Source organism: Malaya genurostris, chromosome 3, assembly GCF_030247185.1.
Source record: "Malaya genurostris strain Urasoe2022 chromosome 3, Malgen_1.1, whole genome shotgun sequence".
NCBI lineage: Eukaryota > Metazoa > Arthropoda > Insecta > Diptera > Culicidae > Malaya > Malaya genurostris.
Window position 1 is genome coordinate 217,855,535 of NC_080572.1, and position 24,701 is coordinate 217,880,235.

A 24,701-nucleotide genomic window follows, 5' to 3' on the forward strand; every position below is an offset into this window, starting at 1 on the left:
GCGAATCAGTGACAATCGGTACGCCCGTCTGCTCGGTCGACTTGTTTACCTATTCTCCGATTTATTGTGGTTGTTGGTGTGAACGCTGCTCAACACAGCTCCATCTATATAAACATCGAACTAATTATCATACATTTATCATTCGACAGTAGAAATCAATCAATGCACAAACACCATACAGAAAGTGTTCCACTGGTCTAGTGAAGGAACTAAAAGAAAATTGTGAAATTACACTGCTCTTCTCACATCGTATGACACAAAGAGACCGCTCGAGTGCCCTCCTGAAAAACGATAACAGTCTTGGCTGTGCGAAGATTTTTATGCAAACGCTTTACCTAACCGAGAAAAAATCATAAGTTAATTCGCGAATTGAATGGCACAGACAAATGGTGAAATACATGAAACATTCAGGTAAAAAAGGCTAGCAACAAAAATTGCGCCTATTGAACTTCAAGTGAGCGTAACAGCCAGTGACGTCATTTAATGATTCGTGTTCTCTGGATAATCACTCATCTATTCACGTTTCGGGAGAGTAAAGAGTGGTGAACAGCAAAGTACCGACACAAACTTCATCAAAAATACAGGTATAATTACCGTTCCAAGACGGCTATTTCGAGATTGGGTATTTCCTGTGCATGGTTTGAACAACTTTGAGTCACATCGCAATAAAATCAACGACATGTCCAAAATAATTTCGATAAGACCGATAGATTGTGTATGTTATAGCTTGATAATTGCGATAAATCTGCTGTGCAATTTGATGCTACAGGTTTTGTACTTTTTTGGTTGCTTTTCTGGGGGCTCAAATGGAAAATTCCGCTCATCATATTGAATTTTAAAAATGATTAATCTTTATCTGGAGCAAGGATCGAACGATCGTTCTTTCGCAGATCCAATAGGTTAAAACAGTTAAAATATCAGAATTTAGAGCTCAGTAAAATTGAAATTATGCATTCTATAGTTATGCACGGACAAAAATCCATTTCCGGTACCATGTCTATCATGAATAATAAGGCACGATTTCATGAGAAAAATGATTGAGCCGACAGAAGCCTGGCAAGATTCCGACAGCTGTCAAATTTTGCAGGCGAAATTTCGTCATTCTCTCGCCACGTCACGTCTTGCAAGATTGCTCTTTCTTCTTTTTTACCATTTTTTATAAATATAAAAAATAAATATAGAATTCGCTCAAACTTTAGACAAATTTTTCGAGGCCCGGAGGGCCGAGTGTCATATACCAATCGATTCAGCTCGACGAACTGAGCAAATGTCCGTGTGTGTGTCTGTATGTGTGTTGTCAACTAAGAGGTCGAGATCTCAGAGATGGCTGAACCGATTTTGATCAAACTAATCGCAAATGAAAGATCTTTCCGTCATTCAGAACGCTATTGAATGGTTTTGAGAAAGGATGTTTACTTTTTGTGTTACATAGTTACATTTTACATAGTTTTATGTCAAAATTTTCAGTTTTTTGACAATATCTGTCACACTTGACCTTGAAAACAGAATATGTTTCCACACTTAGATTCAGCAAGGTAATAGCTATCCATCAAGCCATAGATTGTTAAAATCCATTCATTTTAACGGAGATATCGACATTCTTATGTTAGCGACTTTTCCCCCTATTCCAGTAATAGTTTTGAGCGCTGTATGGCAAAGCAATGCTTGGGAACAATGTGAAACACGATTTTTTATATTGTTACATACAATTTTTATCTAAGTACCAAACAGACTGTTTACAGCATCATTTTTCATGACATTTTGCCTCGGACCGATTTTAGCACGGTTCGTTTTGGCAACATAATCGTTCGAATATGACATATGTAAACCAGATGATGGCAGCATTTTCGAGTTGAAAGCAATTCCATAATTATATTAATTTAAACAACTTACAGCAATAAGAGGTGGAAGAACATAACTCCCATATACCATTCGAAGCAGTTCGTCGAGTTCAGCAAATGCGTGTGTGACAAATAATTTCACTCAATTTTTTCGGAGAATACCGTTTTCTACAAACTCAGATTCATATGAAAAGTCGTATGCTCCCAAACAAGGTTCCTGAATTACGTTTGGTTCCGACCTCTGGTTCCGGATGACATGTGAAACGAAATTAAAATTGTGTAACTCATTTTTCTCGTAGATGGCTGAACCGATCTAAGACTCAAATGAAGTCTAAGAATTATCTAAATTCAAATGAAAAGTCTTAAGTCTATAAAACATCTTGCTTTTCAGACAGATCCAACTTCCGGTTTCGGGGATACATGGTGATTAGTATAAAAATGTCTATTTTACATAAATTAATCAGGTTTATCGGGTTTGCAGATTTGGATAGTCGATAATTAAACAAACTTATTTCAGTTTTAGTGGTATTCAGTTTTCGCTCCGGATTTTATTCGCACTACGGATTCTCAAAGATCTACACTGATTTTCAAACATTTTGAAACAAATGTAAACTATACAGCTCCTGAGGTGAATTTATCTGACTTCGGCTACACCGATTCTCGAATTCCGGTTCCAGTATCGAATCGTTTCTCAAAGCTCAATCGTTCTCTTAAAAAAGGTCAAATCGAATTTAGAAAACAAAAATTCAAATTAAAGTATTTATGGTCCCATGCAAAATTAATTAATTTTATCCAATTCTGATTTCCGATTCTGGAATTACAGGGTGATGAGTTTTTAAAATTCAAGCCGATTATAGAAGATGATAATTCCAAAAAGCTTCGAAGTTGGACTCAAAACTCTTATAATTTCGTCATATTAATTTTTTGGCCATACGAATCGTTTTGGGGTATGCTGAATACCGGCGCTGTAAGTAGCGTAAATAACCGTAAACTCTAAAGTGGAACTTACTTCGACATATCAAGGAATGTTCAATCGATTAGTACACGTTTAGATTCAGTTTCGACACTACAGGATAATGAGTGATTAAAATCTGAAATTCCCGCTTGAAACAACGGTCATTAAAATAATGTCATGAGAACTAAAACACCTAAGAATATTCATTCAAAAAAACACATGCGGATTGATAAAAAAGGTATCATCGCACTGCTAGGTGGATTAAGCACGTTTTTCTATTCCACTTCATTTGATATTCGTCAATCCAGCATGTGCATCAAAAAATGAAAACGAGTCTTAAGAGCAGGTAAATTAAACGAAAATACTGGTATATTGAAAGAAGAAGCTTTCCGTATCATGTTGGGTAGTGCAAAAGCTGTCTTTACCCTTCATATAATTTTTTTAAATAAAAAAATAAAACCAAGGGCGCTAAAAATGAAAAATCGATTCAAAACGGTTCTGCCAGTCTTGTATGGCAAAAATCCGGCAGAAACAAAACCGTAAAAGACAGCTAGGCGAAATTCTCTGCAAGAAACGGTTGTTTTATTGTTGCCAGGCTCTTGCCGGAATTCTGCCAGCATTCCGGCAAAATCTTCTGGCAGATGCTGCCAGGTGTCTGGGGGGATATCTGCCAGACACATGCAAGCGGGCATGTTTCATGATAATTTTTTTTTTTTAATCATGGTACCGGCCATGGATTTTTATGCGTGTGGAGTTAAAAGAGCTTCGCGAATAACTCTCTTAGTTTGACAATATATTGAATCTTTTTATTTGGGGTACTTTCTGCGACTGATACCCACATAATCACTAAAAACGGACGAAGTAATGCATTCTTACTCGCCTGCTTGAATTTGAAGTTTTTAGAATATTCGGTCAAAGACCGGTTCTTCTTAAAATTCTAGCGCGAGCTGTTAAAATTTACTGAAAAACAAACGAAAAGGCCTATCATAAACAGTAAAAAAATAATTGTGACAATTTCGATGTGATTATTAATTGATGTGAAAAAAATTTCATCGGACTGAACATCGAATGCAATTGTTTTCTCTTTTTTCAAGAAATATTGCAGTTAATTCACAGGTTATTACATCGAAGTACGTATTGAGTACATTACATCACATTAACTAAATACTGTATATGATTCTGATATGAAACTATGCATCTTTTCGTGTAATATTACAACCTTTAGAACGACGCCAAGATTGTTGTGATATTATATCGTAACTGCTGCACATCAGTAGTGAGTAGTGATCTGCAGCAATTTTGATGTAATATCACAAATGTGTTGGTGTTGTCCTAAAGGTTGTAATATTACACGAAAAGATGCATAAATTACTATCAGAATCGTATACAGTATTCAGTCAAGCTAATTTAATCTACTTAATACGTTGTTTCGATATAATAACGTGGACACTTAGAAAAATTTACATCTTAATAGATGCACATAAAAGGAGTGTTGCGATTCACTCACATTCACAATTCAAAGCGAAGGGAACACTGGTTTAAGATTAATGCACGTGTATGTGGAAAGAAATACGTTAACTGTCAATGAAAAAACAACTGAATTGGTGTTAAAATAATGATTTCATATGGAAATCTATTCGAAACAGCTATTTAGTGGGTGTATGTGAAATGTAATCTTCCTGGGAATAAAATAACATTTTTTGACTGTTTAAACTCGATGAACTTTTTGTAGCAATTTGACAACTTTACTGCTATCAACTGCAGTGGGTTGGGAGCTCAGCTACAAGCGGACACTCGTAACTTGCATTCTTTTAAATGCATTACTAATGCAGTTTTTCATTGAAAAGCACTGGTGGCGTAGATTGCTTTGGTTTTGCATTTTTGAGCATAAATGCAATATTCTGACGGTGTTTCATTGCCATTTGATTGATTGAAAGAAAAACATCGAACTCTGATACCGGCGCTCGCTGGAAATAGAGGTTATATAAGGGAAAATTGATTTGAATAATTTTCTGAACATTAACTCCGTGATAGTTATAGCGTTAATGATATTCTTCATTACAAAATATTTCATATTACTTACCCAGAAAACGGAAAAATCTTGTAAGTTTTCCCTGAACTTACGAATATTGATCTTAGCTCACGAATGGCCCACAAAGTTTGACACTGGGGAAAAAACACTTTAATTTATTAATGCGCGAAATAGTGTTATATCACACAATTTTTAGGGGAAATATAGGTGTGCATTAATTTCAACGTGTTAATGAATCCAAGCGTGTAATAACACGTATTTCATAGGACAGAATTTTACGCGAACAGAATTATATTAACGTTCTAATGCTTGATATTACATTATTTGATGAAAATGGTTTACTATATAACTTCGATTGTGATATTATGTGGATTTGCATACAAGATTCAAACAATTTGATGTTTATAAATTCAGTACGTTGTTTTGTTGTAATAATAGAAGATTAGGGTAAAAATGCAATATTGTATGCAATTAACGATTACGTTTTTATTTCAAACACACTAGTAGAAATTACATCGAGGATTATTACAACTTTTTTTGCTGTGTACTGAATCGACCCGGTATTCACAGTTATTGCATAGCGTTTCTATAAAAGAAATCTTATCAGATTTGTAAAGTTGTCATAAAATCAGCACTTATCAAGTTTCTCAATTATCAGTATTTTTGGAGGCTTCCATCAAGGTGTGGCTGCCAGCAGTCAAAGTCTGGTGTCCGGCTGCCAAACGATAGTATTACGAAATTATATTCCAGATTTGTTTCTTAATAATGTTTTTCTAATCGAAAATGAAATGAAATAAGATTGAGTCGATTTTATTTTTTCATAAATACGTTTATTTCTTAAGGCAGTATACATAAGTTTTTCTTCGCCGTAGCATCACTTTTACATAAAATTTTTATCCTAATTTAATTCCAACATAGTCACAACGATTTGAATTTATTAAAACATATTCCTCTTATTACTTTAATATCATCTTAGGTAACTCGTCAATAATCATCCAATTCAATGAATACACCCTTTTGCACCTTTGCTAAAATCCTTGGACGTTAGACTGCGAAGGGTTTCTCGGTTTGAAGCAACATGAAACGAAACGTTCTAAAGATTGTAATATTACACGAAAAGATGCATAATTTCATACCAGAATCATATACAGCATTTAGTTAAGGTGATGTAATATATTCAATACGTTGTTTCGATGTAATAACGTGTGATTTATTAGCAATACACTGAAGTCATTTTTTATACGAGTTTACGTACCGCATAACTCTGAAAATTCGCATAAAAAAACGCATAGCTCTGAAACTTTGCAAGAAAAACGCAGAAAGGAAACCGCATAACTCTGAAAATTCGCATAAAAAACCGCATAAAAAAGACCTTAGTGTATTGCTCGAAAACAGAAAATTGTTGCATTTGATGTTCAGTATGTCTAAATTTTTTGCACATTTATTGATAATCACATCGAGATTCCTACTCAGCAACCGATTATATTTTGTTGGTCGTTGAGCGTTTGTTGAACGGCATATTGCACGAAATAATCGTTCAGTTTGCTGGAATGGTTTGATGTTGTTTTTTCTCCTACGAAAATAGTGTGAAAAATAGGTGTTACCTCCATATAGAAAGAAAATTTGTTGTTATTCTACGTGAAGTAGAAGTATTGTACAGGTATGTAGTGTTAGTTTAAACAACCTGTTTTAATCCACCTAGTGGTGTAATGATGCCTTTCTCATATATAATATTGTGGTATTCTATTCAAAAATTTTCTCTTCGATTTTTGAAAGAAACCAAGGGATTGTTTGTGCATTAACTAGTATATCATACAGAATGAAACAGTGCTTTGATTGCGTAGGTCATCCTTAAGAAAACGAAACGGGTTCACTATTATATGTACTGTACCGGAACTCGAGAGCCGTTATAATCGAAGTCGATTCGTACGGCCACTAACATGACGTACAAACTCTACTAGTTTTTATTCAAATTTTGAAAATTTTATACAATTGTTCCATCGTACTCTAAACGACTATTTGAATTTTCGTTGTATCCGAAAATATGCAGTAATTTTTGGTAGAACCATAAGACCTTTCATTTAACTCTAAGATTGGGAATAACAGTTTTGAGCCCAGTTTACAACTTTTTTTTACGGTTTTTGTTTCGGCAGTTTAAGCGACGGTGAACAATATTGAACACACTTTACCCTATAACTTCGGAACCAGAAGTCTGATCCGGATGAAATTCAGGAATTCCGTATGGAACCGTGAGACTTTTCATTTTTTTTTCTAAGTTTGTGGAAATCGGTCGAACCATCGCTGAGAAAAGTAAGAGATTTTGGAACATATGACCACTATTTCCGGTGCTTCCGGAACCGGGAACCAGGATAGTCGGAATCGGTTTGGTTTGTTGGCTACTGATAATGACTATCGATTTGTGTAGTTTTGAGATAAGTTTAGAAAATTTTTTACGTTTTTTGTTTCGCCGGTTTAAGTGACGGTGTACAATATTGAACACACTTTACCCTATAAATCCGGAACCGAAAGTCGGATCGGGATGAAATTCAGGAATTCCGTATGGGACCACGAGACCTTTCATTTGAATCTAAGTTTGTCAAAATCGGTTCAGCCATCTCCGAGAAAACCTAGTGAGATTATTTGACACACACACACACACACACACACACACACACACACACACACACACACACACACACACACACACACACACACACACACACACACACACACACACACACACACACACACACACACACACACACACACACACACACACACACACACACACACACACACACACACACACACACACACACATTGCTCAGCTCGATGAACTGAGTCTGACAGAATTCCGGCAAAAATGGTTAGCAGACATAGACTGTCATCTGAGGGGAAATCTGCCCGCCGCGTACAAGTGGGTTGGCGTCCCGTTGAACGATCAATTGGACGTTGATTGGACCAACGAAAGATCACCGTTGAACGTTTTTTTCTAAGAGGGTTGTTACAATTTTTTTTTCATTCTTTCCGCACTCTTACCAGCCGCTACCTAATTATGGGTCAAAACCTATCCAAAATCAACTAAAATGCATCTCCCCAATTTTAGCTAACGAGTGACCTAATCTCAAAAATTAGGTATATGTAAGTTTACCCTAAGTGTTATGCCATAACATAGCACGCAAGTTTCAGTAGATAACGACCTAATTTTGGGTAGCATATAGAAGAACTCGACAATGTGCACTTACTCAAATCCTGAACGTAAGAGGAAAGAAGCAACCTACGGCTAACTGGTGAGTTTAGCGCATGAAGGCTCGAAGCACGGTTAAAATCAATGACCTTTGACCTGCAATGTCTGCCTCGTTTACCGGCACAAAACAGAATCGATTGCATCGAATTATCATACATGCAGAGCGGAACTCAAACACATACAATAAAAGCAATTTGACTTCTGTTAAGTAAAATTCTTTCATTTTGTCATTTTTAGATTTCTCCACAATGCAGGATACGGAAACTGGAGAAGAGAATTATGGGCAATACAGAAACTGTTCCCTGTATCACGACGCGGAAACAGGCGAAAACAGTTACTACCCGACATTCGAGCTTCGCCGGGATCGGTCAAACTTTTCCATACCAAGACAGTACTTGCATAATAAGGAAACAGTTGAAGTTAAACAAAAGGAGGGATGTATTAATAAGCTCGACTATAGCTATCCTTTAGTAAGCCGGGAAAAGGTTATGAATTTGAAAAAGGTATTGTAACTTTCACTGAAACTTAAAAGTTTAGCCAACAGCGCGCCTTATCACATAATAACAAGCTATTTCGACTATTTCTAAAGCCGCTAGTCGATAAAGAATAAACAACACTTGTATAAACAGATAGACTGAGTGCGGTGTTTCATAGATTGGCAAACATCGCGCTAAGTTTAGTACAAATGTACTAATATTTATAATAGTTTGTTGAGATCCAATCACTTGGCGCCAGAGTGCTGGGATAAATATTTGCTTGAAATCACAAATATGTTTGAACTTGGATTTGATTCCTTGTTTTTGTTTTTCTTTACAGGAAACCATACTCGGTTACAATAAAACAAGCCATCTACTTCTGCTGATACCATCACTATTCATTGTGTCCAAGTTAGCCGCTATATTGATTATCTTCATTGAAGCTGCCCTTCATATCTGGGCTCATAAAAAGAACAACAGCAACTCCAATCCAGACATCTATTACCGAAGTCCAATGCACATAACTACGAAGCATTTCTGCGGAATCTGTCGCGACCAACGCCAGATGAATAAAATTGAACAGCTACAGGATAAGAGAATGAAACAGATGCAAAATTATGTCCGAGACCTGGCGAAAAATATAGCTTAGTTTTCACCAATTTACCATATTGTTTTTTTTAATCAATAAAACGACTTTATTAATATAAAGCAAACAAATTCGAATTGATTTTTACGTAATCGTTGCTACATGAAACCATTCTTACTTATTTTTCATTCTAGCCCTGTGATGTCCTTTTTGAATTGTGTACAAAGTTTCATGCAATTCAGGCTGTTGCATTGTTACCAGACTCTTGCCGGAATTCTGACAGAATACTAGCAAAACTTTCTGGCAGACATACACTCAAAATAATAATCATGTTATAGTTACGTGAAAAGTTATGTGAATATTTTCCACCTTACTTTTCACGTAGGTTTTAATGGACTGGCATTTAAAAATTGTTGAATGGATAATCCAGTAAAAGCTACGTGTTTCATAGGTAAAATATATAATGTACTGCTCAAATCACATTTACCTATCAGTTCATATAAAATTTAGATACCAGAGAATTACTATTTTTTATACTGGTTGAAGTCAGAAAGGAGATTTCACATTTTTATATAAATCTAGGAAATTAAAAATGCCGTGAAAAATAAAACATTTATTTCAGAAAATTAGCATAGAATTTTAACGGCTGAAAATAAACTAATAACGTCGTGGGATCTCGAATCGACAAGCCTCCAGAAATCGTTTTGTTGTCACTGCCATCCAACCGAAGCTGAAGTCGAGATCCGAGAACTCCCATAACACTACCGATGCAGGTTGAGTTCGCATTACATGGGTCCAGTGTCTCTAGCTTCATACCGATTCTGAACTCGTTTTTTGGTGGACCAACGGCTTGTTTGAATCATTCGACAGGAGCGGGCACACTTCCGGACTCACGCAGGCACTCGGTCCACTTTCATACTGGAATGGTCCGGTCGATGTAGTAAAAAATTGTAATTAAATAACATTCCTCGCAAATATTTACACCACTCATACTTTGAGGGCCACTGTTCGCCATTTTCAAAATCGAGTTTTTCACATTGGAAATTCACTTAGATTGTTTGACGTTTGGTCAATTCACATAAATCTTATGTGATGACTCTATTCATTTTAGGGGATGTTCGTGTAACATTCAATTTCGTCACGTAAAATATTCAATTTGACATTTGAAACCAGTTTACGTGATTTTTCAAGTGAATCGAATGTGAATTTTTATTTGAGTGTAGAACGTCGTCTAGGGGGAAATACTGAATTCTACTTGGACTACTGCCCGTATAGCGTTTTGGCTACCTGGGCAGCCATGGCCACCAGACGGCTACCATAATTGATTCAGTGACGGTTATCAAACCCAATTTGACGAAACAAAGTCGCCTGTATCTAAGTTAGCCGAGCGTTTTCATCTTCTCACCTTTGATGAAAATGTCAAAGATTTCAATGTGAAAAAATCCTGGTGGATACGGTTGTATCGTTTGAGTTGTATATCTGGCAGCGGTGAGGCAGTCGGTCACCAGAATGTCTGCCAACCATATTTTTCCAGCTGGCAGCGTTTAGTCAGCCATGCGTATGCGGGTGGATGGAATAAACGGCCAGACCATTTATTTCAGAGCGGAGCCAACAAGTAAAGTCAATATTATCAATCTGTAAGTCATTCTGAAAGCAAAAAGCTTAGATTTATTCTCATGCAGAATATTAAAAATATTGGTTGAAATTCTAATTGATAGAAATCAATGTTTTTTTCCCATATTACAACAGAATATTCTATGATTATTCGAATTTCAACTACAAATAAACAAAAATTCACAACTACAACTACAAATAAACAAAAATTCACTACAAAAAAACAAAAAAATATAGAATAAACATTCCTATGTATTTTGACAGCTTCATTCAAAACAGCATCGTTTGCACAACAGCGCCATCTACATGTCGAACTGTCGTTAGAAGGTCAATTGGCACATTAGGCTCTCTGACAGCTCACTTACAACCACAAATGCAAATGAGATTGGTTTGTTTTCATCAGGAAACGCATGCATTAAACACGGTTCAGACGATCAATCAACTTCCGTCGACGCCCAGATTATTTTTATTAATTTTTTTAGCCAAATATTGCTCACGTATCCGACGTTAAAATGTTCCGTGAACTTGACGTAGTGTCCTTTCATATGAATTACTTACAATTTATGTTGTTGCTCCGTAATCGTTCCATGCAGGTGATAGTCACTTGATGCTGCGTGTGAATCGCTTTTACATATTGTTTTGTATTCATCAGGAAACGTGTTGGCCACCCATTTTTCAGTAGGGCCGTGTAAATTTCTCGAATACTAGAATATATAGCGATTTGTTATTTCCAAGCATTTGAAAAATGATATCAAATAAAGTTTAATGCTCTATTCTGAATAAACGGTAGATTTCGCACGATGAACTAAGATCAACATTACCACCTCAGAGTAAAAACTTTTTCTTCAACTTCTACTATGATTTTTTAAATGAATTTGCTCGTTTTCATAAGAAATCGTTGAAAAGGTGGAGTAATGCAACGTCAAGTCAGGTTCCAACTGTCAGTCTGGCAATAGTGATCCATGATGCAAAGACTAGTCTAACTTTTAAGTTCAATTTATTTACAAATTTTAATATAAATGGATTTCAGTGCTCTTCATTAAATATGTGCACAAAAAATAGATATTTTAAAAAGTGATTTGTACGTTGATTCCTAAACGTTTATCTCGTCATTGCAATCAAATACTAATAGATAGTTTAAGTTTTTTCTTAATACTTTTGATGAAATCTGTATAAATCTGTATTAAATTTAAGAAATCTGTATTCTGTATTAAATCTGTATGCGCATGTAAAAATCTGTATAATACAGATAAATCTGTATAAATGGCATCTCTGGTTCTAATTGACTTTTCTGACAGCTCACTTAGGCTATTCGCAACGCGGTGATGGATATCTGTTCTAAAATGACAGACTGTCGTATAATTTAAAACAGTCAAAAATAAAACTCGAGCTTGATGATCTCAACGCGAAGATTTAAAATCTGTTCTATACATTTCTGTAAATGTATTGGTGTTGTGTCTTTCCATTATGATGTTTCAAATCAGAAACAAACAAATTAAATCAATGATTTCGAAAAAGATATGATTTCTAGAATCTCTGGATCATAGTGAGCTAGAGTACTTCTAAATGAAACTGTATTATTCAGTGCAACATATTTAAAGCTTAGGGCATATTCAGTAGTGTTCTAGTTCTAGATGCATAATTTATGTCAGTTACAAAATTTAAACCTGAATTTTATAACAAGAAAAACTGGCAGCCCCAGCAGTATTTTACTCGTGTTTCAAATATACGAAAAATAGAACGGCATCGTAGACCAGTTTCAAATTGGACAAAAGAACTAATCATCAAGCTCGAGTTTTCAACAGCTATAAGTTCGACATGGAAGATCTATAATAGAGCAGAAACTGGAACATACGTATCCCCAGCAAGCCGTTCTAGTTTTATTTATTCGATCAGTTCTTCTGTCAGATTTAAAACTGGTCTACGATGCCGTTCTATTTTTTGTATATTTAAAAAACACGAGTAAACACTGCTGGGGCTGCCAGTTTGTCTTGTTATAAAATTCAGATTTAAATTTTGTAACTGGCATAAATTATGTATCTAGAACTAGAACACTACTGAATATGCCCTTATATTGATCATTTCTGAAATGTTATTCGACGCTTTGACATCTCGTCTGTCAGATTTCGTCACAGACACTAACGCAAAAAAATTAAAACAGTATTCTATTCGTGTTTTAAATATTCATTACTTTAAAACAATTTCGTCGAGCAGTTTTAAATCTGTTTCAAATTTGTGCTCGAAAAATAGAACTAGATCTCAGAGTTGCGCTTGGCATGTTTTAGTTGTAGATATAAAGTAGATCAGTCTATATGAAATAACACTCAAATAAAAATTCACGTTCGATTCACTTGAAAAATCACGTAAACTGGTTTTAAATGTCAAATTGAATATTTTATGTGACGAAAATGATGTTATACGAACATCCTCTAAAATGAATAGAGTCATCACATAAGGTTTACGTGAATTGACCAAACGTCAAACAATCTACGTGAATTTCCAGTGTGAAAAACTCGATTTTGAAAATGGCGAACAGTGGCCCTCAAAGTGTGAGTAGTGTAAATATTTGCGAGAAATGTTATTTAATTACAATTTTTTACTACATCGATCGGTTCATTCCAGTATGAAAGTTTCCATGTGTTCGATTGGATCGAGTGCCTGCGTGAGTCCGGAAGTGTGCCCGCTCCTGCCGAATGCTTCAAACAGGCCGTTGGTCCACCGAAAAACGAGTTCAGAATCGGTATGAAGCTAGAGACACTGGACCCATGTAATGCGAACTCAACCTGCATCGGTAGTGTTATGGGAGTTCTCGGATCTCGACTTCAGCTTCAGTTGGATGGCAGTGACAACATAACGATTTCTGGAAGCTTGTCGATTCGAGATCCCACGACGTTATTAGTGCTTTTTATTTTTTATTTAATATTCTATGCTGATTTTCTAAAATAAATGTTTTGTTTTGCATGTCATTTTTCATTCTTTAGATTTATATAAAAATCTGAAATCTCCCTTTTGACTTCAACCAATATATAAAATAGTGATTCTTTGGTATCTAAATTTGATATGAACTGATAGATAAATGTGATATGAGCAGTACATTACATTTTACCTATGAAACACGTAATTTTTACTGGATTATCCATTAAACAGCTTTTAAATGCCAGTCCATTAAAACCTACGTGAAAAGTAGGGTGGAAAATATTCACATAACTGCTCACGTAACTATAACATGATTATTATTTTGAGTGAAAACAGCGTTGCGAATAACCTTACAACAACAATTGGCATATTGTCGCAAAACTGAAATGTAGAGACGCTGCTTGTTTAGAAATGATACTTTCAGCAAGAGCTGTCAAATCGGTAGGAAAATTTCTAATTACTCCACCTTTCCAACGATTTCTTATGAAAACGGGAAAATTCATTTGAAAAATCATAGTAGAAGTTGAAGAAAAAGTTTTTACTCTGAGGTGGTAATGTTGATCTTAGTTCATCGTGCGAAATCTACCGTTTATTCAGAATAGAGCATTAAACTTGGTTTGATACCATTCTTCAAATGCCTGGAAATAACAAATAAAGTATGCAAAATAAATAGTACTCGATCGTTATACATTCTAGTATTCGAGAAATCTACATTACAATGGTTTCTGTTTAAAAAAATATTGATCCAAAATAACCTAACCTTACCCAATTTCACATATTTCTGAAGATTTTCCATGTTTAATTGTAGTTTATACTAAAAATAGTAGTAGTAATCACTTTGAACTCGATTTTCTTCTACTCCGAGTGTACTTTTATTGCTGATATCTATTTGTACTGTTGAATAAACGATAAAAATGTTGCAAATCACTACTGCCGATATGAAAATTTACGAAAGAATCCATCTTTTCTTGGTTCCATTTTTCATTGGCAGGTGTCGCTACCGGTAAATCAACTTTGCGACAATGTGCCAATTGCAGATGAGATAGTTTTGCTTGCATCAGGAAATTTCAGTATTGAATACAATCCAAACGATTGGCACATTGTCGCAAAGCTGATTTACCGGTAGCGAAACCTGCCAATGAAAAATGGAACCAGGAAAAGGAGGATTCTTTCGAAAATTTTCATATCGGAAGTAGTGATTTGCAACATTTTTATCGTTCATTCAATAGTACAAAAGGATATCAGCAATAAAAGTACACTCGGAGTCGAAGAAAATCGATTTTAAAGTGATTTCTACTACTTTTTTTAGTGTAAGCTACGATTAAACAAGGAAAATCTTCAGAATTGTGTGAAATCGGGTAAGGTTAGGTTTTTTCGGATCAACATTTTTTTAAACAGAAACCAGTGTTATGTTGATTTCTCGAGTACTAGAATGTATAGCGATCAAGTACTACTTATTTTGGATACTTTATTTGTTATTTCCAGGCATTTGAAAAATGGTATCAAACCAAGTTTAATGCTGTATTCTGAATAAACGGTAGATTTCGCACAATGAATTAGTATCAACATTACCACCGCAGAGTAAAAACTTTTTCTTTAACTTATACTATAATTTTTTTAATGAATTTGTCCGTTTTTATGAGAAATCGTTGAAAAGGTGGAGTAATTAAAAAATTTCCTACCGATTTGACAGCTCTTGCAGAAAGTATCATCTCTAAACAAGCAGCGCCTCTACATTTCAGTTTTACGACAATGTGCCAATTAATCAACTTCGGTCGACACCAAGATTAATTTAAGACTTTTTATAACCGGATATTATTCACGTACTGGAGGTAAAAATGTTTCGTGACGTTGACGTTGTGTGTCTCCATAAGAAATGCTTACAATTAATGTTGTCGTTCCGTAACCGTTCCAAGCCGGTGATAGTTGGCTGATGCTACGTGTGAATCGCTCTTACATATTGTTTTCTTGCATCATAATGGCCTTCTGACGACAGTTCGACACGTAGATAGCGTTGTGGTTTAAACGATGTTGTTTTCGCATGAAGCTCTCAAAATACATAGGAATGTTCATTCTCCAGTGAATTTTTATTGATATGTAGTTGAAATTCGAATAATCGAAAAATGTTCTGTTAGAAAAGAGGAAAAACATTGATTTCTTTCAAATATTTTTTGAGAATAAATCTAAGTATTTTCTTTCGGAGTGGCCGACAGTTTAATAATGTTGATTTTACTTGTTCACACTGTTATTACATAATTGGTCTTGCCGTTTTTTGCACCCAGTAGTACTTTAAACCTTTAGTTTCGGTTACGAAAATAGATTTCATAACCTCGCCTAGCATCAGTACCTAAATATAGTTCAGTTTTAAAGAAATTAAACGTTTACTTTTCGTATAAATTTCAACGAATGCTAAAGTTTTACCCATTCCGTAGGTTTGTTTAGGGAAATATTACCATATTAGTAACTATTTCCGTATTTGATTCTCGATTCCTATGTTGTTCCATGTGATAATTTGATAACATTCCTTGATTCATAAAGCGAAACATACATGGCGCTGAGTTGTTTTGAGTTTTATAATATTCATTTATATTTTGTCAAATTCAAAATATTCTGTTTAAGTAACTGAAAAACTGTAAGGCCGAATGAATAATTATGCTACAGTTGTTTTACCGAATTTAATATATATCAAAAGATCGTCTCGAATCTTTCAACCGGAGGATTTAACCTACATGGATACAATGGTCTGAAAGCACGGAAACTCTTCTTGTCTCAATGTGTGGCCTGTTGACTGAAATTATGAGGATATAATTGAATTAGCATGTATTCATTATTATCACTTCCAGTTGTATTCATTATTACCACTTTCAGTTGGTATTTATCAGCATAGTTGAATCTCAGCCCTAATTACTCTTCAAGGCTAGATACTGTCCAATGGCTACGCATAATTTTTCAACACTCTTTCGCAGATATTCCACTGGATGAAATGCAAATGTCAATCTCAAGCAGTTTCTGTGTGTATCGCCGAGGGAAAATCTACTGCCGGCGATCGCTGTGACACCGAAATTCTCCAGGCAGTACCGATTGAAATCGTTGCAATCGACACTTTCCGGGAAACGGATCCAGATGAAGTAGCCACCCCGGGGGCTGTTGAATGTGCAGCCATCAGGAAGCTTCAGTTTTAACACCTCATCAGCAGCCCTCAGTCGTTCGGCATATTTTTCCGAATACTTCTTCAGTTGCTGTTCGGCAAGACCCAGCTGAATCAAACTGGTCACAATACCACCGGTGTAGTTGTTAGCTGCTCCTCCACTTTTCAGAATTCCGCTGTGTGCAAATAAATGGTTAGTATTTGGTTTAAAAATTATTGGAAGCAAATTGATCATGATTCAGCCTTTCACTGTTTGACTCGTATAGATTTTGAAACATATGTAGGTTAAGAAGTGAACTTTTTCTTTTTCTTGAGGTTGGTTGTCCTCACTTTAGATGACGGCAGCTGATGGCATATAAACTAGGCTACATTGTCAACTAATTTTCGTTCATAGTTCAATTAACTTCTGGCATAAATACGTCATACTTTCATATGGGGCGCCAAAAATGTTGCAATACAAGAATGGGTAGAACTCAATCGTGAATATCTCTTGTTGTACTTTAGACGACAATATAATGTTTGCTACATTATCGGAAATATGGTCAGCAATCTACGGTAAAATTTTCAGTAGTATGAGATAACCACAAAGAACTTCAAATTTAGTTTTTTTTTAATTAAATGGTTAGATGGATCCCTCTATTTATGTTATGTATTGGCCAGAAATCTCCTGTCCATAACCAACAGAACATTGAATATCTATCTTTTATGTTAACATCAAGGATGGCTATTATCGTATCAAAGAACGTTCGCTGGCAACTCTTCAACGATTGAATCAGTGCCATCAAAGAGAGTTAGAAATCATCGCAACAACAAAAACCCGCCATGGCTCATTTAACATAGAATCGACACCAGTGCGAGAGCGAATTTCTCTCGATGACATTTCTGAGAATCCAAGGTTAGGACGCCGCTGTGGGGATCTTCTCTGAAGCAACAAACGGTCGCTTATTCTCGTTTCGCGATCCGATTCTATACAGGCAGTTGATAATTGCGATAGAATCATTTTACTATTGCCGCTTATTCTAATTATGTGCATATAATCTTTGTATAAGTTGTGTCTATGAAAATGTATGTGAATGCTCCACACAAGGGTTTTGAAATATTGCAACTTAGTATGAGAATCATCAAGTTGAATCATCGACTCGATTTTCTGCGATAATTGTCTACTCTCTTGGGAAATTCCACACAGCAACGATCATTATCAGACTGTAATTTTTTTTAAGGGCCGAGAAATACTCAAAGTATGAAGTGGAGCGAAGGAATGTAGAACAATTCTCTCGCGGTTCATGCATTGAGAGACTCCAGTTCTTGTAGCATCTTCTACCGGATTGAAAATGTTGTATACAATATAGATAGCAATATAGCAGCTTCTGTGAAATTTTCGGCAATCACCAACACTGGTTTACATATTGTTTAACAGTTTGCTCAACCTACAAACAGTGTACATTAAAAACAGGTTGATAAATAGTACAAAACAATGCTAATTAATTAGAAATGAGGCGTCTACAATTTAATCTAGTTGAACCGATTTTTAACTGAATCAATTGAAGATCGAATACAGCATGAATAAATAGTAATCCTTTTGAATCTAGTCAATCTATATATCCTAGTCGATCAGTTCGAACCTACCTGACACGGAATACCTCAACGCACCGGGGAGGACACTCCATCCAACCGAGTCGAACACCGGGGGAAAGAATTTTCGAGAATGACCCGTTCGATATCACATTACCCTTCCAGCCATCCGTTTGCATATCAGCGATATCATACCCAAACAAACGCTTCGGAGACTGTCCATCTGCGGGATCGCCGCTTTCGTTTACACTGTAGTGAAGCATATTATAAACATCGTCACAGGCTATCAAGATATCGCTGGACCTGGCCAACGCTATCAGTTGTTTGTTGATTTCTGCCGACAAAGATCCCGTCTAAAGTACCGATAAGGAATGGTGGGTAATCGGTTAAAAAATACCTTCAGTAAACAGTATTCCGGTGGGGTTGTGGAATGTAGGCATGGTATAATAAACACCCCAGAATAATTTACCCGCCGAAGGTTTGAATTTGTATTGATTGATTAACGATGATAACTTCTCTATTACGGGCCCATTTTGATTCAGAGGAACTGAAATTGCATAGAAAAGCTGTAGAATTAATTATAACAGTTATCTTATCTCAAACCTGAAACAATTCGCATCGAATCAAATTGACAGAATGCTTCAAGAGCAATCATATAAGTCACTTCATCAACGAAGATAACACCAGACAAATCTATCAGTGTTGAAAGGATCAGGTGAAGTCCATGGGTGGCACCTGAAGTTAGGACTACATCGGATCTGAAAATTATACAAAATTCTAGGATATGGTATATTAACACTTAAATGAAGAGTACCTACTTATTCACTTTGCATGCATATCCTTTCGAAAGAAATCCAGCCAAGGTTTCTCGAAATTCAGTAGTTCCAACAGTAGGTCCGTATTGAAAGAGATAGGCGTTATTGTCGCACTCAAATTTCTGCAAACACAAAAATGAATTATCTAATGAAATGATAACATTGTGATTCTTTCCAGTACAATGTAATTTTTGTAACAAGATGAATTAACTGGCTACGCGAACGTGTAGTAAAAATAACTTGGATTCTACTTATTTCAGAAGCGGTAATCAGATGTTCGTTAGAGTGAAGATCTTATAAGATTCATATAATTGTCCGTCATGACGTAACTCGTCTTGAACTCGATTTATCAGAAAGCAACCCAATTGTAAAGAACTCCTTACATGTTCAGATTTTCTACAGCCGGTGCATTGCATCGTTTTTCTGTCTCTTATTTTCCTCATTAATTAGACAATTGAATTGCTTTTGAGATATCATCATCATTTTAAAAAAAGCTAAATGGCAGAACATTTCCATGGATTGGAGTATATTCACAGATAATTTTTACTTTTTTATTAATATACCGATTTAAATCTCACTAAATTTCTGTTTGAGCTGTTAGTAGATTATTCTCACTAATAGTACTGTTGTTTTACCGTTTAATTCCACCATGTCACGTCATTACACTGACACTGAGTGTAATGACGTGACATAGTGGAATTAAACGGTACAACAACAGTACTAATAGTGATTTAAATCCGTTTAAGTATTTATATGAAAGCGAAAAGCTTGATGGCAATTGTACTTCAAATGACCACTTCATCAGTGCGCTTGGTAAGTGGACCCGGAGATATCGTGAGATGATATATGAAGCCAAACATTACAAAATTCTATTCGATAATGACAGTAGCTATCTTCTTTTATTTACTTTCTCATTCTGTGAAACCAAAATAATAATCTTTTTATTTTATAGATAAAATTTCTTGTATTTTGACAGATAAAATTGCAGCTATCATCCCCGCAAGCGTACGGTCTCCATATCCATCCATATTGATATATAGTATATTTGCTGTCAGCTAAAAGAGAAATCAGTCTCCCAAATCGAATCTTTATGAGAATGTATAATACCAAATTTCATCCGAGATTTTGAGTTGTTTTGAATTTTGCATTTGAAAGCCAATCTCTCGGTTGATTTTTCTAAAGGCTGTAGAAGCCAGTTTCCGTTTGTTTGTTTCTATAATTTATATTCCATTCTATATCTATATTAAACCAAATTTTCTATTTTCACTATTTGAATGAAATAAATTGTTCTGTGAAACCAAAATAATAATCTTTTTATTTTATAGATAACATTTCTTGTATTTTGACAGATAAAAATGCAACTATCATCCCCGCAAGCGTACGGTCTCTCCCAGTTAAATCCCCTGAAATTTGATTCGGAATGAAGTATGATTTCCAAATGGATGCCCAAATAAATGCTACAACCGATTTCGAATCGGATTGGCATATTGTCGCAAAACTGAAATGTAGAGGCGCTGATTGTTTAGAGATGATAGTTTTAGCAAGAGCTGTCAAATCGGTAGGAAAATTTCTCCATCTTTTCAACGATATCTTATGAAAACGGGCAAATTCATTTGAAAAATCATAGTAGTAGATGAAGAAAAAGTTTTTACTCTGAGGTGGTAATGTTGATCTTAGTTCATTGTGCAAAATCTACCGTTTATTCAGAATAGAGTATTGAACTTGGTTTGATACCATTTTTCAAATGCCTGGAAATAACAAATAAAGTATCCAAAATAAATGGTACTCGATCACTATACATTCTAGTACTCGAGAAATTAACAATACACTGATTTTTGTTTAAAAAAATGTTGATCCGAAAAAACCTAACCTTACCTAATTTCACACATTTCTGAAATTTTTCCATATTTGATCGTAGTTTACACTAAAAAAAGTAGTAGTCATCACTTTGAACTCGATTTTCTTCTACTCCGAGTGTACTTTTAATGTTGATATCTATTTGTACTATTGAATAAACGATAAAAATGTTGCAAATCACTACTGCCGATATGAAAACTTCCGAAAGAATCCTCCTTTTCTTGGTTCCATTTTTCAATGGCAAGTGTCGCTACCGGTAAATCAGCTTTGCGAAAATGTGCCAATCGACTCGGTAGCATCTGATTTAAAATCCATTCAGAATTCGAACTAAATTTCGATTCAGCTACTGCTAAAACACACAGCGCTACCTGTGAGTCATTCTATGAAAGTTTCAAATAATCACATATAGAGCGTTTAATAGGCGAATTTACCGTGTATCTTACCCACACAAACACAACGCGAAACTGACAGCATTATTTCATTTCACTCCTGTTGTCAAAATCTTTCAGCATCATTAGAAACGTTTGAATTTAGTTTTTAGTATCTGTTTACTAGCAGTTTTCTGGTTAAATTTCACCTATTTTCTAGTGTGTGGCTAGAAGTCATTTAGCAATAATGTGGGACGAACCGGAACACAAGACAACCGCATTTGTGTGGCAGAAGAAACTCGAAAAGCAAGGTTTAAAAGACCTATCTCGCAAAGAGCTGGAAGCGCTGAACCGCAAGAAGCAGCAGGAAAATGTAATCGAATTGGAGAAATTGAAAAAGCGACGCCAGGAACGGGAGCACCAGCAACAGCAGCGGGAGGATGATTTGTACTTGATGCAACGTTCGAAAGAAGCTGCCCAGTTTGATGAGTGGCAACGCCAGGAAGAAACTTTTCATCTGGAACAAGCGAAACTGAGAAGTAAGATTCGTATTCAGGATGGTCGGGCGAAACCGATTGATTTACTTGCCCAGTACATATCCGAGCAGAATCTGGAGGAGTCAATTGAAATGCAGATGCACGAACCGTACACGTATCTAAACGGTTTAGGTTTAGACGATTTGGAGGATTTGCTGGCGGATATTAAAGTGTACAATGATCTGGAGAAGAGTCAAAATGCGGATTACTGGTGCGATTTGACTATCATCGTGGAAGATGAGCTGCAGAAGTTGCGTAAGGTTGAAGCAGAAAAGCAGCGAATGGCTACCGGGCGACGGGAGGGTATTCACCAAAGTGTAGCAAAAGATGTTACGCAAATTTTCAAAGGAAAGAGTTCGTCGCAGTTGGAGGAATTGAAGAAGAAAATCGAGGACAAAATAAATAGCCAACAGGACGGTTTGGATATAGGTTACTGGGAAAGTTTACTATCGCAGCTGAAAGCTCACATGGCTAGAGCAAGATTGAGAGATCGGCACCAGGATAATTTGAAAACGAAGCTGGAAATGCTGAAAAAAGAGCAAGAGTTAAATATCAAAAAGGAAGAAGATTTTGACTCTGAGGCTGGACCAAGTAGAGCTTGTCCGACGGAATCGAGAAATGAGGAGGCATTAGATGAAGGTTCCCAAGATAGTAGTAGTCAATCTGGAAGCGATCAAGTTAAGGATGAGGAAAACATGGAAAACGATCTTCTGAACGAATGTTTTGAGCTTTATAAAAAAGGAGGTTACGAACCGAAGTACATTTCAGAAAAAGATCTAGAATCAGGTATTGAAATCATTACGGAGGAAAAGGACGAAGATGACTTAGATCTTTTACGACAAAAAGTCCTTGGGATCAATCAAGACGATGACACATTCTCCAAAGACGAAATAGCTTTGCGAAAGGAGGCAAAACGTGGTATGAACGATGACGAAGCGGAATTTTCTGTTGAATCCCGAGTTGATAACCAAATTTATCTCTGGTCGGATAAATACCGCCCTAGGAAGCCACGTTACTTCAATCGGGTTCACACGGGTTTCGAGTGGAATAAATACAATCAAACTCACTACGACATGGACAACCCTCCGCCGAAAATAGTTCAAGGCTACAAGTTCAACATTTTCTATCCGGATTTGATCAATAAAAATACCACACCGCAGTACTTCTTAACACCGTGTTCGGATAATCCGGACTTTGCAACGTTGCGCTTTCATGCTGGGCCTCCGTACGAGGATATCGCATTCAAAATCGTAAACCGAGAGTGGGAGTTCAGCTACAAACGAGGGTTCCGGTGTCAGTTCCACAACAATATTTTTCAACTTTGGTTCCATTTCAAACGTTACCGATATAGACGATAAAAATGTTTTTCAACAGTGGTTAGGTTTACGATTACGAAGTTCAAATATTATTTTACACAAATGGAAACCCTTTTCATCTCACTGATGACAAGTCCAATTTGATAAGGGACCGCAACAATCTAGATATTTTATCTGAATTTAATTTTATATTATTGTTGAAATCATGTGTTACAGCGTTTCAAAACCGTGTTAGTTCGATTCCTTTTGTGTATTGAACGATTCTCAGAACGTCACAGTAAAATTGCTCTGAGAAAAGATGCATTCACGATTACGTACTCACTTCATTCATAGATTATTTGTAGACTGACTTGAAACATCAGTCGACATGTTCAATCTTTATCAAATAAACGACTACGTTTCAATCGGCTAATGAAAAAAAAACGTCATCTATCATAGCAGTGGTTCTAAACACTTACCATTCGGTGCTCGGTTGCAACACGGAATATCTCACAGCATTCGGTCAGCAGATCCGGCCCTGGTGCGCCAGCGGATAAGTTCGCGACGTTCTGGTCGTACACGTTTAGATCGCTACCATCAAAAAGGTGGCGCATCGGCACTTCCCGACGAGTATTCATTTTTTGTTGGAATCCTTCACGCTTGAATAACAGTGCTTGTTTCTACAGGTTCGTATCTACTACAAACGGAATACTACGTACTGATTGCGCTGGTAACGAACGATAGATAGAGACTGACTATAATATGTTTACATTTTAAACAAACGTCACAACACACACATGCCCCGTTTATGCCCCGTTTACACTTCTGCTGGCTGCCAGCATGCTGGTGTCAGTGTACTGCCCTCTGAGGAAAAAAACGTTCAACGGTGGTCCTTCGTTGGTCTAATACTTTGGATCATTGGACCACAGTTGAACGTTTTTTCCTAAGAGGGCAGTACACTGACACCAGCATGCTGGCAACCAGCAGAAGTGTAAACGGGGCAACAAGGCAACTAATAATCATGTAGGAGACTTTGGGGATTACGGGCAAGCTAAGACTTTTCATTATAAGTTTGTTTTATGATGGGATTTTTTTTACTTTTTAGCTTCGATTGCCGTATAGATTTAGAACTATCAGAACTGAAAAAAAGAGTAAGTGCTATTTTTATTTTCGATATGATAATTAATGTCGTTTTCGCTTGATGCCGAACCTAACCCGCAGTTTGTACCATAAGCGATGTTATACCGTTAGTTTGAAGCCAGTTTCGAACTTAATTTTAACGTTGTTTAACTGAAATTCGAGTCTGACTCTTATATCGGGTTTGCTCACAGCCCCGTTGCTACACACTACGATTTGATTTGATTTGATTACGATTTACTAAGGGGTGCTTTTCCAAAATTTACCCACTGAGAGATTAACAAGTTTTTGATCGTGAATATCTTT

General features: G+C 36.0%; 3 protein-coding genes across 4 annotated transcripts; 2 read left to right on the plus strand and 1 right to left on the minus strand.

The window, feature by feature from the left end:
• On the plus strand, positions 1-9,214 carry LOC131437355 (uncharacterized). Its single transcript, XM_058606631.1, has 3 exons — positions 1-584; positions 8,313-8,578; positions 8,892-9,214. The coding sequence occupies exons 2-3, from the start codon at positions 8,324-8,326 to the stop codon at positions 9,198-9,200; spliced, it is 564 nt and encodes a 187-aa protein (XP_058462614.1). The 5' UTR covers positions 1-584; positions 8,313-8,323; the 3' UTR covers positions 9,201-9,214.
• A 6,643-nt stretch (positions 9,215-15,857) lies between these two features.
• On the minus strand, positions 15,858-24,054 carry LOC131436566 (uncharacterized HTH-type transcriptional regulator YdfD). Of its 2 annotated transcripts, XR_009230645.1 has the most exons (8): positions 23,738-24,054; positions 19,206-19,324; positions 18,991-19,145; positions 18,785-18,934; positions 18,442-18,721; positions 16,527-16,991; positions 16,089-16,455; positions 15,858-16,014 (listed from the first exon to the last, which is right to left on the minus strand). XR_009230645.1 is itself a non-coding variant. In XM_058605356.1 (7 exons), exons 1-6 carry the CDS (start codon positions 23,894-23,896, stop codon positions 16,568-16,570), a joined length of 1,287 nt encoding a protein of 428 aa, XP_058461339.1. In that variant the 5' UTR covers positions 23,897-24,054; the 3' UTR covers positions 15,858-16,455; positions 16,527-16,567. The 2 variants fall into 2 exon arrangements, 1 of the variants encoding a protein (XP_058461339.1); XM_058605356.1 differs by having other exon boundaries at positions 15,858-16,455.
• LOC131436565 (splicing factor Cactin) lies at positions 21,542-23,382 on the plus strand. The gene has a single exon (XM_058605355.1). The coding sequence runs from the start codon at positions 21,675-21,677 to the stop codon at positions 23,319-23,321; it is 1,647 nt and encodes a 548-aa protein (XP_058461338.1). The 5' UTR covers positions 21,542-21,674; the 3' UTR covers positions 23,322-23,382.
• Positions 24,055-24,701: the final 647 nt, after the last annotated feature.

What these genes read in the sequence shown, in the direction of transcription:
- LOC131436565 (XM_058605355.1), top strand. Translation starts at nt 21,675, where the DNA reads ATGTGGGACGAACCGGAACACAAGACAACCGCATTTGTGTGGCAGAAG.
- LOC131437355 (XM_058606631.1), top strand. Translation starts at nt 8,324, where the DNA reads ATGCAGGATACGGAAACTGGAGAAGAGAATTATGGGCAATACAGAAAC. An exon ending in AGGTTATGAATTTGAAAAAG is followed by an intron (nt 8,579 to 8,891) that starts GTATTGTAACTT and finishes TTTTCTTTACAG; the next exon opens with GAAACCATACTCGGTTACAA.
- LOC131436566 (XM_058605356.1), bottom strand. Translation starts at nt 23,896, where the DNA reads ATGAATACTCGTCGGGAAGTGCCGATGCGCCACCTTTTTGATGGTAGC. An exon ending in TTGCAACCGAGCACCGAATG is followed by an intron (nt 19,325 to 23,737) that starts GTAAGTGTTTAG and finishes TTGTGTTTGCAG; the next exon opens with AAATTTGAGTGCGACAATAA. An exon ending in GTTGAGGTATTCCGTGTCAG is followed by an intron (nt 16,992 to 18,441) that starts GTAGGTTCGAAC and finishes ATTTGCACACAG; the next exon opens with CGGAATTCTGAAAAGTGGAG.